This window comes from Myotis nattereri, assembly GCF_964212035.1.
Source record: "Myotis nattereri genome assembly, chromosome: 6".
In the NCBI taxonomy this organism is placed as follows: Eukaryota; Metazoa; Chordata; class Mammalia; order Chiroptera; family Vespertilionidae; genus Myotis; species Myotis nattereri.
The window spans coordinates 23077874-23096995 of record NC_138081.1 but is presented as its reverse complement, the minus strand read 5'-3'; the positions used below and the strand labels follow the sequence as shown (position 1 = coordinate 23096995).

The 19122-nt window shown below is 49.6% G+C and overlaps 1 protein-coding gene across 1 annotated transcript in view; it reads left to right on the top strand.

The window, feature by feature from the left end:
* The first annotated feature begins 572 nt into the window (after nucleotides 1-572).
* TRAM2 (translocation associated membrane protein 2) overlaps nucleotides 573-19122 on the top strand; it is a 76990-nt gene continuing 58440 nt past the window's right edge. The window contains exon 1 of the mRNA XM_081094836.1: nucleotides 573-805. Within this exon, the coding sequence (XP_080950962.1) occupies nucleotides 686-805 (120 nt within the window). The 5' untranslated portion in view covers nucleotides 573-685. The remainder of the gene's footprint in view (nucleotides 806-19122) is intronic.

Here is a 19122-nt window from a genome sequence, read left to right as displayed (position 1 = left end):
CTGCCAGCTCTCCATGAACACTCGGTCAACTGTCCATTCATTTATTTTCCACGCAGAGCGCCATGGCCAGCGAGAAGGCCGGCATTGCTGCTTCCCTCCCTCCACCGAACGGGCGCCGCTCTCAGCGCCCAGGGCTGCGGCCCGCGGCCTCCCGGGCCTTCCCTTCCCGCGGAGGAAGGAGCGGGCGCCGGGGACCGGGAAACCCAGGCCCACTTCCTGTCGGGTCAGGACAGGCCGGGCGTCCGCGGCCCCCGCGGCCTGCTGCGTGCGCGCGGGGCCGGCGGGGCCGCAGCACCCGGAATGCGGCGGGGCGCGGGGCGCGGGCGGCCTGCGGCGAGGCGGGCCCGGGGCGAGGGGAACCCAGGCCTCGCTCGCCGGCTCCGCCCCCGGAGCGTCCGCGGCGGCGCGAGGGTTAAGCGCGCGGGGGCGGGGCCGCCTGGAGCCCGGCGCGCCGAGTGCGGCCGCGAGTGGGGAGGGGGCTGCGGCCGGGGGCGGTTCCGGGCGGCGGGGCGGGGGCGGGCGGAGGAAGGGGGCGGGCCCCAGAAGTTGTCGGGCGCTAGGCCGGCTGGCGGGAGGGCGAGCGGGCTGCGGGCCGGCGGGCGGAGCGGGCCGGGGCTGGGCAAGTTTGCGCGGCGGCTCGTGAGCGCAGGGTGCGGGGCCCGCCGGCCGCTGCGCGCCCGCTGCCATGGCTTTCCGCAGGAGGACGAAAAGTTACCCGCTCTTCAGCCAGGAGTTCGTCATCCACAACCATGCGGACATCGGCTTCTGCCTGGTGCTCTGCGTCCTCATAGGGCTTATGTTCGAGGTGAGCGAGACTGGGGAGGGGGTGCTCTTTCTCGTGCGCCGCCCGCGGAGCCCTGCAGGTCCCCGGGGTCCTCGTCAGAGCCGGGGCGCGGGGCTGCCGGGACGGTATCTGCACCCCCGGCTTTGTACACTGTACCCCCCTTGGTCTCTGAGTCAGCCCAGACCTCCCCCCCACCCCGCCCTAGCTCTGCGCCTTGCCGGCCGTGCCTTACTTTGCCGACCCCCTCGGGCACCCACCATATCCTGCAGCTCGCTCTGCAGCCCTGAATCCCAAGCCTGGCCTCGAACCAAACGCAGTGCTGCCACCCTGGCCCGAACAGTGGGGTTTCCTTTCTGGTGTCCGGGAGCCAAGCCCGGAGACTCCCAGACCGGAGTCATTGCACAACTAACTCCTTCTCCCAAGCCGTGGCTGCCAGCTCTTCTGGGCTTTTCCAGTGGGAGGGACCCCGACCCTTTCCACCTCCCACCTGGTTTTCTGGGTCTTTTGCCTCTTCACGTGTGGCCGTGGCCCATCCCAGCAGTGCCCATCTGCTGTCCTCCTGCCCGCCCCCTACCCCCCCCCCCCTTTTTTTTGCCCTTTCCTAAAAGGCCAGTTTTCATAGACCCACGATCACTCTGGATTATTCCTGCAGCTCCATCTGTGGTGGACCGAGAGCTTCTCCCTTTACAGGGCCAGGGAGAGGGATGGGATACCCTGTGCTTTTAGGGGCAAGATGATTCTCTCAATGCTATGGGGGTGGGGGGGCGAGGATGGGGCCCTACAACTCTCACCCCCACCCCCTACTCGCACCCCCGCCCCCAGCAATGTGCTGGGTGCAAACCTCGAGGAGCAGGGGCTTGTACTAAGCTGGGAGGGGTCAGACCCAGGGGGTCTGATGGGAAAGACCGAAGAGAGAATGAGAAAAATGTGGTATTCAAAAGTGAGAATAACTGGAGGAAAGTGAGCATAATAGGGCGTGCTGTGATATATCTTGTCACTATCTAGCGACACTCCCCTCACTCTCGCTGTGGTCTCCAAGGAGGCAGGGCCTTGTCCTCCTTTCTGGGTAGGGTTGCTTATCTGCATTCTCAAGAATGGGTTAGGAAGCTGTAACCATTTGTAAACTGCCTTGGAGATGGAGGATTCCTAACGGGCTCATTTCCCCCCCCCCCCCCCCCCCGCCCCCAACCCCCCTCTGTCTCCTGCCCATCCTCTCCACTCTGAGATGACAAGGGTCCTAATTGGCTGGTGAGGCTGCCCTCAAGCTGGGGACATTTTTGTGGTGGCTGAGTCAGGTTAGATGTGTGAATGTGCCCTTGGAGGGTCTGTAGGAAATAAACCTGAGGCTAGGACAGGTCTGCACACCAGCTTTTGGTAGTACTCCTTGACTTCAACCCATCTCCCCCCCCCCCCACCCCCCCAGGTCTCATGGTGTATTGGAAAGGGCTGTATACGAAACAAGTATACAAGACGAGTGTGGATGGGAGAATTGGAAGGGGTCGACCTCAGCGAACATACCTCCATCAGATTGAGGACGTTTTTAGCAAAGGCCAGCTTAGGAGTACCCTAATTAGGTTAATAACAATGTACCTACCTATATAGTTTAAGTTTAAAAAATTTGGCTCTCAAAAGAAGTTTCAATTGTTGTATTATTGATATTTGGCTCTGTTGGCTGATGAGTTTGCCGACCACTGTACTAGGGTCGTCCCTGGGTCCCAGTCCCTGCTTTGCCACTAGTCTGACTAAACTAAGTGCAGCCTCAGTTTCCCCATCATTAAAGAGGTTAGTCAAGCCTCTTCCTCATGGGGTTATTGTAAAGTCTAACTGAGATCATGTAAGCAACAAAAGCCATAACAGATTCTACAGATATGAAAACCAAGTTGCTTGCTCCCTGAAGCCCTGTTATTATTTTTCATAATAATAGCTTAACGAAATAAGAGAATTTGTTCTGTCCGGCCAATACCCTCTGTCCTGTTTGTATCCATTTGCTGTCCTCCGTTCTAAGAGGCCTCCCAGTGCCATGTCACCAGTCTGGGAGGGTGTGGCTGGAAAGACACACGTGACAGCTGTAGACCTCATAGCAGCACGCTCTGCAGCCGGCGAAGTCTCCTGCATAGCCTCTTGGCTGTGCTTCTGGCACTGGTTAAGGTCCATGGCTCTACCTGCTTTATCGCTGCTCAGAAAGAGCTGCCTAGTGTTTGAGCTTGGTACCTCCTGCCGTCCCTGCCTCTAGTCTCGGAAAGTCCTACAGATTAACCTGGCACGCTGTGGGAGTTGAAAAGTGCTAAGAGCCCTCACTCCCAGTACCTGACAGAAGAGAGAGAGAGAGGAAAAAAAACCTACAAGAACACTTCCCTCCTCCCCCTCACTGACTCCACTGGGACAGGTATTTTGAGGGACCGCAGATTTTCGGAACTCTGCTCTCCCGACCAGGTGAGAGCAGAGCAGAAACAGCTCAGTTACTATTAGGGACCTCAGAGGAACACCTGTGGGCATCTTCACATGTGGAGGACAACCAGGGTGGCACCTCATAACCCAGCACAGGACTTACTAGAGGACAGTTGGGGTCTTCTGGGTTCTCCCCTGGAGGTGTAGTGTGTGTGTGTGTCTGTATGTAGGGATTCATATGGGGGAGGTAACTCCAGCACATCACACTTCTTCCTAGAAGTGAGGACAGAAGGAGGTGGAAAGGGAAGGGGAGACGAGGAGAAAGGAGAGGACAGTGGGCTCTTGGGTTTCTAACTTGAGCACGGCTAGGATTCCTTCATTCAGAAGCCGAGTCAAGAAAACTCATTTATAATTCTTCCCACAAAGAGTCAGTCCCCTGTCCAGTCTCTGCCAGTGAGCTGGGCCCTTCTCCCACCCCAGGCAGCCCAGCCCATGTGTCCTAACTGGCCTCCATGTCATTCCTGCCTTGCCCCTTCTGTCCCCAGCTCACTAGTTAGCGAGCCATCATTCAGAGGGGCTTTCGTTTCTCCCTAGGGACCCCAGGACTTCAGTTCTGTCCCTTGGGAGATGATGACTCCAAATTCCTTCCCTTGGCATCACTTCCTTTTGGGAACACATATGAAAAGGGTGACTTTCCCTCCTCCGTTGGTGTAGTTTTGAGCCGTCCTAAGATTCCTCCCATTTCCAAGGCCAAGCGTAGGTTCTTTCCCCAGAATTCAGGTTTTCTTTCTGTCTTGCAGGCTGTTTGGAATAGAGCTGTTCTGTGCAGCCACAGCACTTGGCTAAAAAATGTCAGGAATGTGGAGCTTTATTTTCCCTTTCCTTCTCTTCCAGCTTTCTCTTTCTTAACCCTGCTTTCCCGAGAGGTGGTGCAAGGAGAGTTTTCCACTCCACAGTTCAGCCCTGCAGTCCTGTCCTAGGGGCAGTCAGGCCTGACAGTCCTTCATGGTGTGGGCGGCCAGTGGGGTGTGTATCAGATTTAAAAGCAGTCTCTTCCCGCCACCCCCTTTCCCTTTGCTTTCCAGTGTCCCTTTGAGTGCCACGTTTCAAACTCAAGCAGGCAGGGAAAGAGAGAAAACTCTCATCAGAGAATGGGGAATGAGGGGGTGCATGGAGCAGAGAGAAAGCCACTAACACATTATCTCTAAAACATCCTTGCGAGACCCACACGTTGTTTGTTTATTTTAAAGCTCATTTGCAGGCTCTGCTGGCCCTGCAGCAAGGAAATGTTTCTAAAATTCTGGGCCCCTCATTTGTTTGGTCTGTGATGACTTCAGGGTTTGGGACTGAGAGGAATTTTTGGGTAGTGGCTGGCGTTCCGTTTTTGTTTCGGAGCCAGGTGTGGTGGAGCTACCTTCCTCCAGGAACTACCTTCTTCCCCGCACCAGACCGCCTTGTAGGATGGTGTGTTTGCAGCGTGTACAGTGGGAGCCCATTGCGTCACGCCCATTGAGTGTCTTTGTTAGCACGTGGGTTCTGTACACATCCTCCCAGACATGCCTCTGGGCTTCATAACCCGGAGTGAGGCTGCTGGTCCGTTCTCTTAATGTGTGTGTTAAATAGTCCCGCGTATGTTGTGTTAATACGGGCATCTGTGGACATATGTTGTCTTTCTTTGACTAACTTCTAATGCACTTTTGAAGATGCTCCTTTGCCAGCGTTGGCAGTTCCTGGCTTTATGCATCTTCCCCGCCAACCTCTGACTTAGGCCATTAGTCATGTTCTGGAGAAATTAGTCAGGGGAAACGGGAAGGGTCGCCGATTCTCTTGGGTGCCCTTGTTCTGTGTTAGACTTCTGCATGCGTCACTCGGTGATCTGAGCAGCAGAGCAGAACTCTGGGACTAGATTCTCTCCTGGTCAGCCCTCAAGCGTCAGTCGCCCCGTCCTGTGGGATGTAGGGCACATCGGGTTACCCCTAGTTCTCCCCTTGGTACAGTGTGCTCTGCAGGAAGGTGGTGTTAATCAGTTAGTGGTTTTTTGACCCAGACTGCAGGGTGAAGACTGACACCTGTCAGTGGGGAGGGGGCTGCGGCCGGGGGCTGCCGGCACACAGACACTCAATCGGAGGTCTCAACAACCATGGTGATGGTTGCTGGCTTCGTTGTTGGGTCTGTGAGTACACCACCTGCCACCAGACCCGCTGGTGGGGAATCCCGGCCGTATTTCACTTTATATGTGACCTGCTTTGCCATGAGGCCTTTCCCCTCAGTTGCCCAGTGCTAGCCGTCTGCCTCCGAAGGGTGCAGTTATACGCTGGGTCCCTCTTTCCCAGGGAGCCTGTGGCGTGGTTGCTCCACATCTGTTTCCTCTGCCATCCGTCTTATTTGAACCCCGGCTGTGGATGCTGGAGGGCCTTGGTGTGGCCACTGTCAGCTGTGCGGAGGAAGGAAAACCATGAGGAGGCTGCCTCGCAAGCTGAACAAGGGCCACTTTTCTCTCGCTCCCTCTGTTGTCTGAACCCTCCATGCTCGTTTCTCGGGGGCACTGTCCAGACGGGTCGCAACAGAGCGCCTCAGTCCTGACTGTTTGCAGAGGAGCGTGTGTTGCTATGGTGAAAACTTCGCTCTGGCAGGCATGCGCTCCTTTCTGATCTGCTTGGTCGTGGGCAGGGGCCCCAGAAATCACTCCGTGGCAAAGCCGATGTACCGCCCGTTCCCACCCTGATAAACGGCGAAGCCAGAGGGTTGATAAGACCGGATTAGAGTTTCCAAACTACAGAAGTGCTTTCTAATCAGTGCGCGCACTATTCGCAGGCTTTGGTGGGAAACTTTCCTGATGTTATCTCTCAGCCTTTTTATCCAGCGCTGTGTATCTGGTATCCATTGGTACCTAATGGTTAAAGAAAGGAAAAGAAAACGCTAAAACTACTAGCGTGGCTCCGGACACAGCCTCTTATTTCACCAGCAGACCCTTATCTTTTATGCAGTCCAGTGCTTTGCCTTGATTTACCTTTGCTGTCTCAAACGTTCCTCTTCAGAAGAGAACCAAACCTCCCTTAGTCACAGCTGGTTAATGTGAGTTAACTGTGTGGCTTAAAGAGCTTTGCAAGAGGCTTTTCTGGGTAATGGAGGTTCACAGCTTCCTTTGCTTTTGAGCAGAGGAAATGTAGCAGATTGTGAGTGGGGGGCTCTGAGTCCTCTAGAGCCTCCTCTAGAGCCCCCTCCAGCCCCCCGGAGCGTCTGTGGGAGCCCAGGGTGAGGTGAGGCGCCGTTCCGTGGCTCCCCACCCAAGCCACGTTGCCTCTTGACAGCTTCCCTCGTTCGTCTTACGGGGTTGGCAACACTTCACATCTGCGAAATGCTTTACTAGCTTCACCCTGTAATCTGGATGGTTTATGGGGGTTGTCATACCCATCCAGAGCCTGGCTTCTAGAGGAGAGACTTGGCTAAGGACCATCCGCTCTGAGTTAGAGTCGGAGCCAAAATAAGAATTCAGCTACGTCTGGCTCACATTTACAGCTCAGCCCTGGTGCTTCCCCGAATGGGGCGTCTACGGAATGTAGCCACAGGCTGCTTTATTTTTCTTTGTCTGAGTGGATACTGTTTATTACCTGGAAGTAATGTCTGCGGGTCATTGTTCCACTTGGAGGCTTTTCTGCCTGGAACAGTCATTGAAATCTGCATCTCCCTGGAAGAGACTACAGAGAATGACCCAAATGTGTGTATCACATGTGAACATAGGCAAATGGGCAGAGGCTTTACCTACTGTTAAAGTTACCCTGTTATTAGTCAACATCTGTGTGGGAATGGCTGCCTCTGGCTGTTTTATTTTTACTGCCCTTATCATCAAGGTGCTATTGTGGATAGCTCAAGAGCACAATATTGTCCTCCCAGTTTTACGTGTTTAAGGGAAACCTAGAAGAGAAAAATAAGACCTCCTCCCCCCTCCCCAGGTTGAGAGATTTGCCCAGGACAGTAGAGTGAATTTTTTGCAAACTTGGGGCTTAAACCCACATCTTCAGTGCATTTTCTACACACCTGCCCACTGGAATTCTTGCCTCTGTCTTTAAATGCAAGTGTAAGTGTAGAAGCCTCGAAAATGAATTATCTTCCTTCAGAGTGCTGCGTTCATTTATTTGGCTGCTGTTTATTGATTGCCTGCTGTGTGCCTGTGTTGATCTCTGGGAATGCAGATGAATAAGGTGGGGTCCTTGTGCTCGAAGAGGTCACAGTGTGGTAGCTTAAAGCTAATAAAGTATTAGTGGATGGGAGTCAGGTCTTGATGTAAGTGGCAGGTGCAGCTTACAGACTTACAGACCGTTGGGCCTTCACCTCAAGCTATTGCTATTGGTGGAAAGGGGGTGGTTTATAGACTTGAGACCCAACACCTGAGTGTGGGGTTGTCAGTAGTCAGAGGACAAGAGTGGTGGTCACTCCTAGAAGTTTTGTGAAGCACAGCTGCTACTCTTGTACTTTATAGCTTTGTGAGTAAGTGAACTGACCAAAGTCAGTGTGTGTGTGTGTGTGTGTGTGTTCCTGCACACAGGTGCAATTTGTAGTATTTAGGAGGCCTTCATTGTTTCAAACTTGGTTGAAGTTCAGAGAACTTTTCCATGTGTTTTCTTAAGATTTTTGCCATCAAACTCCAACATGATTTGTAATGTTCCTTTCGGGTTGGTGGAGGTGACGATCACACCACACCGGGGGTGAGAAGGACAGAATCCTCTGAGCCTAATTGCCCTGCCTTTGAAGTAGGGAGACAGTTTCTTAATAAAGCTCCTGAATTTTGCAAGGGCAGAGTATTATTAGTTTAATCAGTTTGTTCCTTCATGTTTATTATAAATGTGTAGATCCTCTCTTTTTATAGAGACTTTTAAAAAGAGACTTTTTAGTGACTCACCGCCCTTTGGAAGACTTATGTGGCTTTGGGGGAGGGAGAAGGGTGTGCCTACCTCAGGATAAAGGGTAGAGATATCATTTTTACAAACTTCCCTCCTTCCTCTGTTGACCTCCCTGCTTGCTTTGAGGAAGGCCTAGGACAGTGATGGCGAACCTATGACACGTGTGTCAGGTGACATGCGAACTCATTTTTTTGGCTGATTTTTCTTTGTTAAATGGCATTGAAATATATAAAATAAATATCAAAAATATAAGTCTTTGTTTTACTATGATTTCAAATATCAAAAAATTTCTACATGTGACACGGCACCAGAGTTAAGTTAGGGTTTTTCAAAATGCTGACATGCCGAGCTCAAAAGGTTCGCCATCACTGGCCTAGGACCATGTTAGTTAGTTAACAAGTGTTTGCAGTCTGGTTTCTGTGCCCATAAAGACAGCCTTGAGAGTCAGTGAGAATGTAGAATGTGGCTCCGGGTTTAGAGATGCCAGGGGTGTCTTATCAGCTTCTTTTCCGGAAGGTTAAGCACAGTCTGGGAGCTCCTGACCTGGAGGAGCAATCCTTGGATAAACAGGCCTTCCCTCCAGCAATTCCTGGAGTCCTGCAGGAAATCACACAGGCCTGCCTCACAATGCCTGGTTTCCTGCTGAGAATTCCTGCTGAATTGAACTTTTTTAGCCCTAACACTTCTAGAGTTTTGAGTGTGTTTAGTTTGTATTCTGACTTTGTTATGGAATAACTTTTTTTTTTTTTTTCAGAGAGGGAGAGGGAGAGAAAGATAGAAACATCGATGAGAGAGAATCATTGATCGGCTGCCTCTTGCATGCCCCAAACTGGGGATGGATCTTGCAACCCAGGCCTAGGCCCTGACCGGGAATCGAACTGTGACCTCCTGGTTCATAGGCTGACACTCTACGACTGAGCCATGTTGGCTGGGCTGTAGTGGATCAACTTTTGACCTCAATGGGCAAGGACTAACTTGTTTGTATGGATTTTCTGACTCTTGTTTAGAAGGGGGATGTTGAGGTGGAAAGGAATGATTGATAGCTATTTTTTTTTTTAATTGCAATTTGAACTCTGGTTTGGCATGAAGTGTGAACATGTGCTCCTCACTAGGGTCTCCAAGGCATGAGCTGCGGCCTGGGCAGGGAGGTGTGTGGTGGCAGGGCGAGCGCTGGGATTTGGGAGACTTTGTTCATCCCCAGGCTCTGCCACTAGATAACTGTGTACCTCTTGTCCCCCATTTGCTTCCTAAGGGTGTCAACTGTCCTGTGGCTCAGTTGTGCCTTCTTAGCATGGGTGTGCAGACCAGGGCTGGACAATGGAAATAACACTTAAGCTGCTACTCTGAAGTTGGGAGCAAAGGGAAGGAGGCACCTTCCCCCCAGCCGCAGAGATTTAGGCTGAGTCAGAATAAAGCTGCGCCTCTATTGGATTAGTGTCTCAACTTCAACTCTTGGTTTCATTTCTTATTTGAGTTGAAGTCAGTTTCTAGCCTAAATTTGGGTTTGACATACAACGCAGCTTAGCAGAACCAGTGGTGGGGAAGGGAAAAAAATCATATAATTAGAAAGGAACCGTCGAGGGTGGGGGAGGGGGTCGGCACGGTTTGTGGCTTCCATGTCAGAGGCCCTACGGCCTCTGCAGTGCTGACAGGGGACCCAGGATGAGCAAGGAGAGGTCACTGCCCTGGGCACCATGGCCCATGCTTCCTGCTCTGCCCAGTCAGGTTTTAGCATACCAGTTCTCCGAATGTGGTCTGGGGCCCTGGGTTTGAACATATTTCCATATTCAATGATCTATATTCTCATCACACACATACATTTATCTGTGGCTTATGATTTTCTTTTTTCAGATCAATAGGGTGAACCTAGTGTCTGAAACCTGACCTGGGGCCTGCCATCCCCAAGCCCTGCACTCCAACAGTGCTCTTAAGGCTTTGCCTGGCCAACTAATACTGTTGCTTCTACAAGCTCCCACTTCGTCTGGAAGGCCTCTGTAACTACACCGACCAAATGGCGTGCTTTCTTCCTCAACATTATGAGAATGAATTTAAAACAGTACATGCTGAGAGGAGATGCATCAGTACCTAATTACAGTTTTCCGAAGCCTAGTCTCAAGTAGGAGCTATCCATTATGTTTAACACGCCACAGTTTTCGACTCACGCAAAGCAGTCTCCACCTGTGCCATCGGATAGGTAGCTGCGAGCCACATTTGACTATTTAAATGTAAATGCATTCACATGAAATGGAATTAGAAATTCAGTTCCTCAGTCACACTAGCCACATTTCAAGTGCTCAGTAGCGTAGATAATAGAATACTTCCATCATCACAGAAAGTTCCATTGGACCATGCTGGGCTCCACACTGCTTTGCGAGTTAGGGATCGTTGCGGAATGGTTCTGTCGGGGAACCATTAGAGGCCATGGGTCACAGTGGCCCTGGAACCAGACTGCCTGAGTTTATATCCATGTCCTAGGGGTGCCATCTTGGCCAATTATGTAACCTCTCTGTGCCACAGTTTCCTCATCACTAAAATGGGGATCATAATATTTCATAGAGTAGTTGAGAGGATTAGGAAGGTTGATGCAAAACGTGTTAGAAGTATTCATACAAATACAGCATTTCCAAGAAGGCCTGGTACAGGGTAAGAGCCCAGGACCTATTCCTACTACATTTGAAAGGGTTGGAGTGACTCCTCGACTACATGGAGCCACCCTTTGTGGCTGCCCGTCTATTTGGAACATAACTGAGAAGTAGGATGCAAAGGTTCCAGAGCAGCCAGACAATGGCCCTAACTAAACCTGTGCCCTGATGCTGTGAGGCCACACCTAGGTTAGTCTCCCACACCTTTGCTCAAAGCCCACCTACATTTCCTTATGTGGCGTGATATGAGGCTTGGTTATCTGGTTCCCAAGGTTACAGAAGAAAGAATAAGTTAATACAGAAGTAGTGCTGGGGTAGGTAGACAGGGGGTAGCTGACAGCTGGGAGGGCTAGTCATTATTAAATACTTAAAAGTCGTTAGAAATGAAAAAGTAGGAATACCAGGTGTCAGAATATGAGCAAACAGCGGCAGTAGATTTTGAGGTTATTATGATAGACTAGTACAGTACAGTATTTGATTTATATGTTTCACGAAAAAGTAAAGGTATGCAGTGTACTCAGAAAGATTTTTAGAAAGATTTCCATCCATAGAGATTAATGTTAAAGTTTTAATACTTTTAAATATCCAATCCCAGAAATTTCTGGCAAGCCATTATTACAGAGCCCCCCCAAAAGAAGGCAACGTTGGTCTGCTATGCAGTGTACTTTGTTACCCAAGAAATGTGAAAGAAGCATTTTTTTTTACTTTCTTATCCAATCTGGGAAAGATACTTATTCAACACTATTCAGCCACTTGGCCATTCAATTTTCTTCTTTTAAAATCATTCAGTAAATATAGGTGCTCCGTGCAAGTGTATTCCCGACTCTACAGTCTGAAATGGAAGCCAGCTAACATGTTTGTCAACAGGAGTTGTATTGTATTGGAGTTTCAAAACAAAGATAACAGGCATTTCTCAACCAGTGTTTCTTGAGTGTCTTTGGGTCCATTTACTTCAGATCGTCACTGGCCGCAGACCACACCTTTAGCCTATAGCTGTGGCTCAAGGGATAGGAGTCCGAATTGATTCTAATCTTTTGCCTCCTCATTCTATAAATATTGATTAAACAGTGCTTTTGTGCAAGGCATTGTTCTAGCTTCTGGGAACGGAGGAAAAGGAAACGGTCCCCGATTACAGGGAACAACCTTACCAACTAGCAAGGGAGACATAGAACAGGGCACAGGCAGGGTCACTTGGCGATGAGAACTCCAGTTGGGCTGCCATGCTGCTTTTCTGGGTCCGGCACACAGTGGTGCTCACTGAATAGCCATCCGCTGGAGCGGGAGCTTTGGGAACGTGGAGGAGGGGCTCCTAGCTCAGACTAGGGGTGTGATGGATGCTGGCTAAGGCCAGGGTGAGAAGAGGATGCAGGAGGGCCCAAGACAGAGAGTCAGCTGGTCCTTGTGAAAACATAGAGGTGAAGGGGGCTGGGGCTGGTGTGCAGCCCTAGGGGACTCAGCGGGCTGGGTGATAGGATGTTCTGGAGGTGGGGCGAAGCGGGAGGAGAGGGAAAGGGGAGGAAGGGCCAGGTCGCGGAGGGCCTTGCAGGTCACGTCAAGGAGTTGAGGCTTTATCCTGGAGGTAATGGGGAGGGAATTTTGGACAGAAGGTGACATGACAAGTTTGCTCTGGAGACCGTGAGATGGGACAGCAGTGTGGTCGGCAAACTGTGGTGAGGATCCATATAACTCCCCCCCGCCTCCCAATTTTAGTTTCTACCCCCAAACAGAAAGTATGCCCAGAGACCCCCATCCAGGAATTCTCCAGTGTTGATTCAGAGACTGCTGACACTGCAAGGCCTCCTCCCCAGCTCTCTCCCCACACCTACAATGCAGGTGACACAGTTGAGCAGCAAGGCAAGTTAACGCTGGAGAGAGAAAGAGCTTTTCCTTAGACCTTATTGTCACTCTGAGGGTGTGTAGTAAGGCAGTGTTGCCCTTGAACATGTATATCATTTTGTTTTACCATATTGTGTTGCCTTTGTGTGACTTCAGCCTTTGAACATATTTAAAATGTATTTATTGCATCTAATGTGATTTTAAATTTTTTAATAAAGTAGGGCCTCAGCTAGATGGAATATTTTTTTCTCCACCTTTTAAAAAATAATCATCCAAGGATATGTTTTCATTGATTTTAGAGAGACCGGGTGTAGGGGGAGAGAAAGAGAGAGACAAAGAAACATCGATCGGTTGCCTCCCATATGCACCACAACCAGGGATGGAACCTGAAACCTAGGTATGTTCCCTTACTTGTAATTGAACCTGTAACCATTTTGGTGTATGGGATGCTGCTCCAGCCAACTGAGCCACACTAGCCAGGGCGTTGCCATACACACACACACACACACACGCACACATACAGTGGCCAGATTATTATGACCACCTAACATTTGTAGGCAAATTACCTATAATTTCGCGCTGAAGTTGCTAGAGGGCCAGATCATTATAAACGTCTGAATAGCACAACATACCTAAGTATCATTGCTGATCAAGTTCATCCTATCATGTTGATGGCATATCCCAATGGAGATGGCTTCTTCCAACAAGACAATGCGCCATGCCACGGTGCTCGTAATGTGCAGGAGTGATTTCAAGAACATGAGGGAGACTTTACCTTGCTTAGGTGGCCCCCACAATCACCAGATCTCAATCCAATTGAGCATTTGTGGGACGAAGTTAAAAGAGCCATCAGGCAGCTGGTTTCACAACCATCAAATCTCACAGAACTGGACAGTGCTATTCATCAGGCATGGTGTCAGATTCCTCGCATCACCTTTCAACATCTCGTGGAGTCAATGCCAAGAAGAATTGCCGCAGTATTGAAGGCAAAAAGTGGCCCAACGAAGTACTGATGGGGTGGTCATAATAATCTGGCCGGTCATAATAATCTGGCCACTCAAAAAATATATATGTGTATATATGCCAATGTAGAGGCTTGTATCCAAGTACTGTGGTCTTACCTGAGGAAGCTGGTTTGGTTTCAGTGTTCAGAGGAGGTGGGGGAGGGGGCCCTTCTTTCCTGGAGGCCTTTCTAGGGGTAGGCGGAGATGAGGAGGGACCCCAGGGATTGGCTGGTGGACAGAGTCATGTAGGTGGTTCCTGAACCTTCCCTCCTCTTTCTTGCCTCCCTGCTATGGCCTGTGTAGCAATTATTACAAAATTAGCAAGCCCTCACTATGTGCTAGGGACTACCCATATTTTGTCAGGGAGTGCCCAACAGGGGTGTCCGTAAAGAATTTTTTGAGGTGTGCTTGACAAAATGTGGACTAGCTGATTTTTCATGTGCTTTCGTCTCTAAACTTCTGGCAAATCCTTGAAAACAGATGCAGTGAGGTTTCCCCTTGGCTGATTTCTAGCACCCTTGCTGGATGCCCAGGGGGTCTTTTTAAAAAAATATATATATTTTTATTGATTTCAGAGAGGGAGGGAGATGGAGAGAGAGATAGAAACATAAATGACGAAAGAGATTGGCTGCCTCCTGTACGCCTCCTACTGGGATTCGAGCCCACAACCTGGCATGTGCCCTTGACTGGAATCAAATCCGGGACCCTTGAGTCTTCAGGCTTACACTCTATCCCCTGAGCAAAACCAGCTGAGGCGAGGGGGTCTTCATACCAAGTCCTGCTGGTGATAAGCCACGATTTCATTAGACACCCTCTGCCCCTGTGAGTGACTGTAGTTTGCATCGTCTCCAGAAGAAGGAATAAAACAAGTGCACCATCAGAATAGAAACCCACAGTATCCCTTGCCTCGTCCCTCACATCTGGTTGCTGTGTCCCACCTGAACAGTTATGGTGGATCGTAGCCTGGTCCTCAGCCTCTTGCCTCTCTCTAGTCCCTCTCCCCCATAGCTACCACTGACTGCCCGCAGACACAGAACTGAGCATGGGTCTCCCTGACTTCAGATCCTTCCAAGCTGCCCACCTACAGTCTGGGCCGCCCAGCATGACATTCAGGGCTCCCCTCAGCCCGACCAGGCATGGGTCATCTGCACCTGACTCAGGCCCTGCCCTCTGTCAGGACCCCTCATCACAAACCATCTACCTGTGGTTCCTGACCCTTCCCTCCTCTTTCTTGCTCCCCGCTGTTGCCCATGCCCCACCCCCAAGGCTTTCCCTTTTCCATCTACCTTCTCGTTTCATAGAAGCATCCCTTCCATATAGGCACCACCTGCTCAGAATGCTTTCCCTGTCTCTTCTTTCCAAACAGAGTTCATCCCTGCTTTCTGTCTGCCTCTGTGTGTCTCTTGTTTATTCATTCAGCCAGACTTAGACTGAGCATTTGCTCTTTGCCAAGCACTGTTCTTGGGGCTAGGATAAAGGATGAAAGGGGGAAGATCCTGCCATCACGGAGCCCAGAGTCCTTGGGGAGGTGACAGTGTCATTGCTGCTCTTATGTGTAGGAGGTGCAGTGTGAGGGTCAGGGAAGGGAGCGTAACCCCCCCTCCCCCCCGGGGCCTTAGGGGCAGTTCATTTTAGAAAGGAGACCTTTGGGCTGGGACTGGCCCTGATGGCAACTGGCCAGGCCGGTGTGCAGTGAGAGAACATGTGTAAAGGACAGAGATGTGTGTGTGTGGTGTGTGCAGTATGTGTTGCCGTGTTGTCAAAGTAGAGGGTGAAGGGGTGGTAGGTTTAAGGAAGAAGGCGATGGAAATTGAATCCTGAATGTCAGGAAGCGTTGGGGCCACGGAAGCCCAATTTCAAAAGTTTGGATTTGTTCCTAAGCTCCGGCAGTCAGGAGCCCTTGAAAATTTCTGAGCACAGGACTGACTCGATTAGATTTGTACTAGGAAGGCCACAGGCACTAGGGCCGAGGCTGGCTCCTTGCACTTGCTGTGAGCCCTCCCAAAGGAAGGGGTGCTTCCCATTTTCGTCCTCTCGGTGCTCGACACGTAGCTGGTATGCAATGATCGAGGATAGTCCAGTGGACACACAGGAGAGTGTGTGTCTTGAGTCACCTTTCTGCTGCTGCTGCTGCTGCTGCTGCTGGCCATTTGCAGGCTCTCTATACACATCTCTTCTGGGCTCTCAGGTAACCAGTAAGAGATGCTTGTGAGCACATTAGGAATGCTGGCCTTTTTAGCATGTGCATGCAGATAGAGAACCCATTATCTCAGCCTTGTAAAGCTTAAAAAATAAGTTTTTTGAATAGGTAATCTTTGCCAGTATAGTCACATTGTTCAAAAATCAAAAACATATAAAAAGAACACACTGAGAATTGTTCCCTCCCCAGCTCTTCTCATCCAGCTCCCCTCTCCTGCCCCCCATAACCACTTCTATTAACTTTTTTTTCCCATCCTTCTTGGGTTTATTTATGAAAATACAAGCAGCTATAAATATGTGATGGATTTTACATACACACGTGTGTGTGTGTGTGTGTGTGTGTGTGTGTATTCCTGCCCCCTTTCTTAGCCAAGTGAAGTATTATCTACACTGTTCAGCACCTTGCCTTTTTCGGTTAACAAAGCATCCCAGAGATCTTCCCATGTCAGTACACAGAAGGTCCTCGTTTGTGTTAAGGTTGCATAGTCTCCCATTGTGCCGGTTCACTGTGATTCACTTAAGCAGTCCCCTTCGATGAACTCTTGGGCTGTTTCAGTGTTTTGCTCTTACAAACAGTGCTATGACGAATAGCTTGGTGTGTGCACCACTTGTACCTATGCAGGCATACCTTGTAGCGTATTTTCCCAAAAGGTCAGGATGATTGGGCCCAAGCGTAAGTGCCTTTGTATTTTGGATAGATATTGACAAATTGTCTTTGTCCTTTTAAAAGGCCATGTTGAAACCAAGCAGTCAGTTAGCCGGGGACTATTCGTCATGCATCCATGAAGATACACACTTGTATACTGAAAGCTGTACATCGTCTGCATTGAGCCGTTGGGTTCTCAGCATCTAGCACGGTGCCCCATGCAGTAGGAGTCCAATACTTGCTGGACGTTTAAAATGACATTGTTGGCACGTTTGGATACCTGGGCTCTTCCCCATGGATTGGTTATCTTTCAGCCCCTCCATGATGTTTCTCCCATACAAATCCTTCCTTCGGGACACTCGCCCGTTTTTCCCTTGGTCGCTGCTCCTCCTTCCTCGGGTCACAGACCACTTTTTCTGGAAAGCCTTCTTTGCCGCTCGACAGTGCTGACTCTGCCTCAGCACCCCGGATTCCCTGCGCTTCCCTGACACGATTCTTAGTGCCCCCACCTCAGTGGAGTGTGGCCGTGTCACTCTTCATGGCTTGACCTGGGGCAGGGAAGATCTTGCTCACCATGTGTCTCCGGCACAGCCCTTGGCCTTCTGGTGGCTCTCATGTCATACTCTTTCGGTAAATTAGCGGTAAAGTAGAATTGCTAACTGACAATTTTTCCACATTTAGCTGACAAATAATTCATCCATGATAAAACTCACCACTTAGAGTATACATTTCAGTGGTTTTTAATATAATTCCAGAACATTTCCATCATCCCCCTTCTCCCCAAGAAACCAGTCAGCAGTCACTTCCCATTGCTCCCCCACTCCCCAACCACTAATCTCCTTTCTGTCTCTTTGGATCTGCCTATTATGGACATTTCAGGTAAATAGAATCATAAAATGTGTGGATTTTTGTGACGGCCTCCTTTCACTTGGCATAATGTTTCTAAGGGTCATCCGTGTCGTAGCATATACGTGCTTCATTCCTCTTTATGACAGAGTAATATCCCACCGCATGCAATTCCCCGGTTTGTTGACCCATTCACCAGCTGACGGACATTCGGGTTGCTTCCACCTCACTACATGAGTGACACAGCTGTGAACATTCACGTGCACACTTTTGTGTGGACATAATATTTTCAATTCTACCTGTGAATAGAATTGCTGGGCCACCCAGCATTTTTAATATGGGAAAGGAGCCGGCATTGAAACAATATCGAACAGTTTGTCTTTTTGATCTGCGACTTATATCTCAGGGTCAGCAATGCCAATATTGCTCTTCATTATCCAGGCTTCACACAGCAGTGCTGGCTCTGGAGACGGTGGCCTGATAATCACCTGTGATTTAGAGGTCAACATTGTCAGAGTTTACACAACAGAATTTACTGAATTTTTACCGCGGGCACTATCTAGCTCTGTGGAGATGCCAAAATACCCAGGACACAGCTTTTGCCCTGAAGTTGTTATTCCTTTGAAACAGCCTAAATATCAATCTGTATTAAACCAACCAAGTATGGTATAACCACACAGTACAGTACTTCAGAGCTGTTGAAAAGAGGATCAAGTCAATATGTATTGACAGAAACTGATGTCTGAGAGAAAAAGAGGTTATAGATTAGTATGTATGGGACGAGCCCATTTTAATAAAAACATTTATTTGTATACGCTCAGGCAAAACCTGGGAAGATCACAGCAGCCCGTCAGCATTGTTTCTAGGAGGTAGGCTTTAGCTTTCAACATCTTATGTTCCCCTTAAACATTTTTACACTAGGTCTGCATAGCATTTAAATTCACTTAGGTCCCCCAGTTCTGTTTCGGAAAATAAGGAATGTGAGATAAGAATTGTATCTGAATCACTAGATACCAACACGGGATATAATACTACATATCAGCACATGACTAAAGGCCAAATAACTTTATGGACAATATAGAAATCTTCCAAGCTGTGTAAGCCCAGAGGTGAGAGAGCTTTTGGGGAAGCTCATGAAAGAAGAGTGGGTCTTGGCTTGGACCTTAAAGGACTGTAACATTCATACTGCACTTCAGAGTTTATAGAGTAAAAGAGAACACGTGTATTGCGTTCTTACCTGCTGCAGAGCACTGTAATGAACACTGGACCTATATTCTCTCTTGCAGTCCTCACAGTGGGATAGATACGATGACTACTCCCATTTTACAGCGGAGAGAGCTGAGATGTCGACAGACTGATCTGACCAGGCTCCCCTTGCTCTTACAAATGCCAGAGGCAGGACTCAAAGCCTGTCTGACTTCAGAGTCCGCGTCCTGTACTCCATCTTAATGGGAGGAAGACTAAGGCCTGAAGAATTCAAATATCTTGCCCACGATCACACCACGAATAAATTGGGGAGCCAGAATCTGAACTCAGGATATTCCAAGTAATTCGTCATGTCCGTTACGTTGTTTCCTGAGCTAAGTTCCAGGCAGTGGACATCCCGGGGTGGTAATGGGAGGCTGGGAAGCTCTGGGTCAGAGCGGTATGTGAGACTTCCTACCGCGCCCCCTCTCTTGAAGATCATGTAAATTTACCATGGCAGTGTCCACTGTTTCTCAGATTTATCTGACCATCTCTTTCAAGGGTATTAGTAACATCCCACAGATCTCACTTTGTGAAATGCAACCTCCGTGCTTATATAAGGAGGCGCGAGTGAAGGTGGGGTCCCGAACAGCTTCCTGTCTCCCCTTTAGTAGGTAAGAGTGTAAGAGTG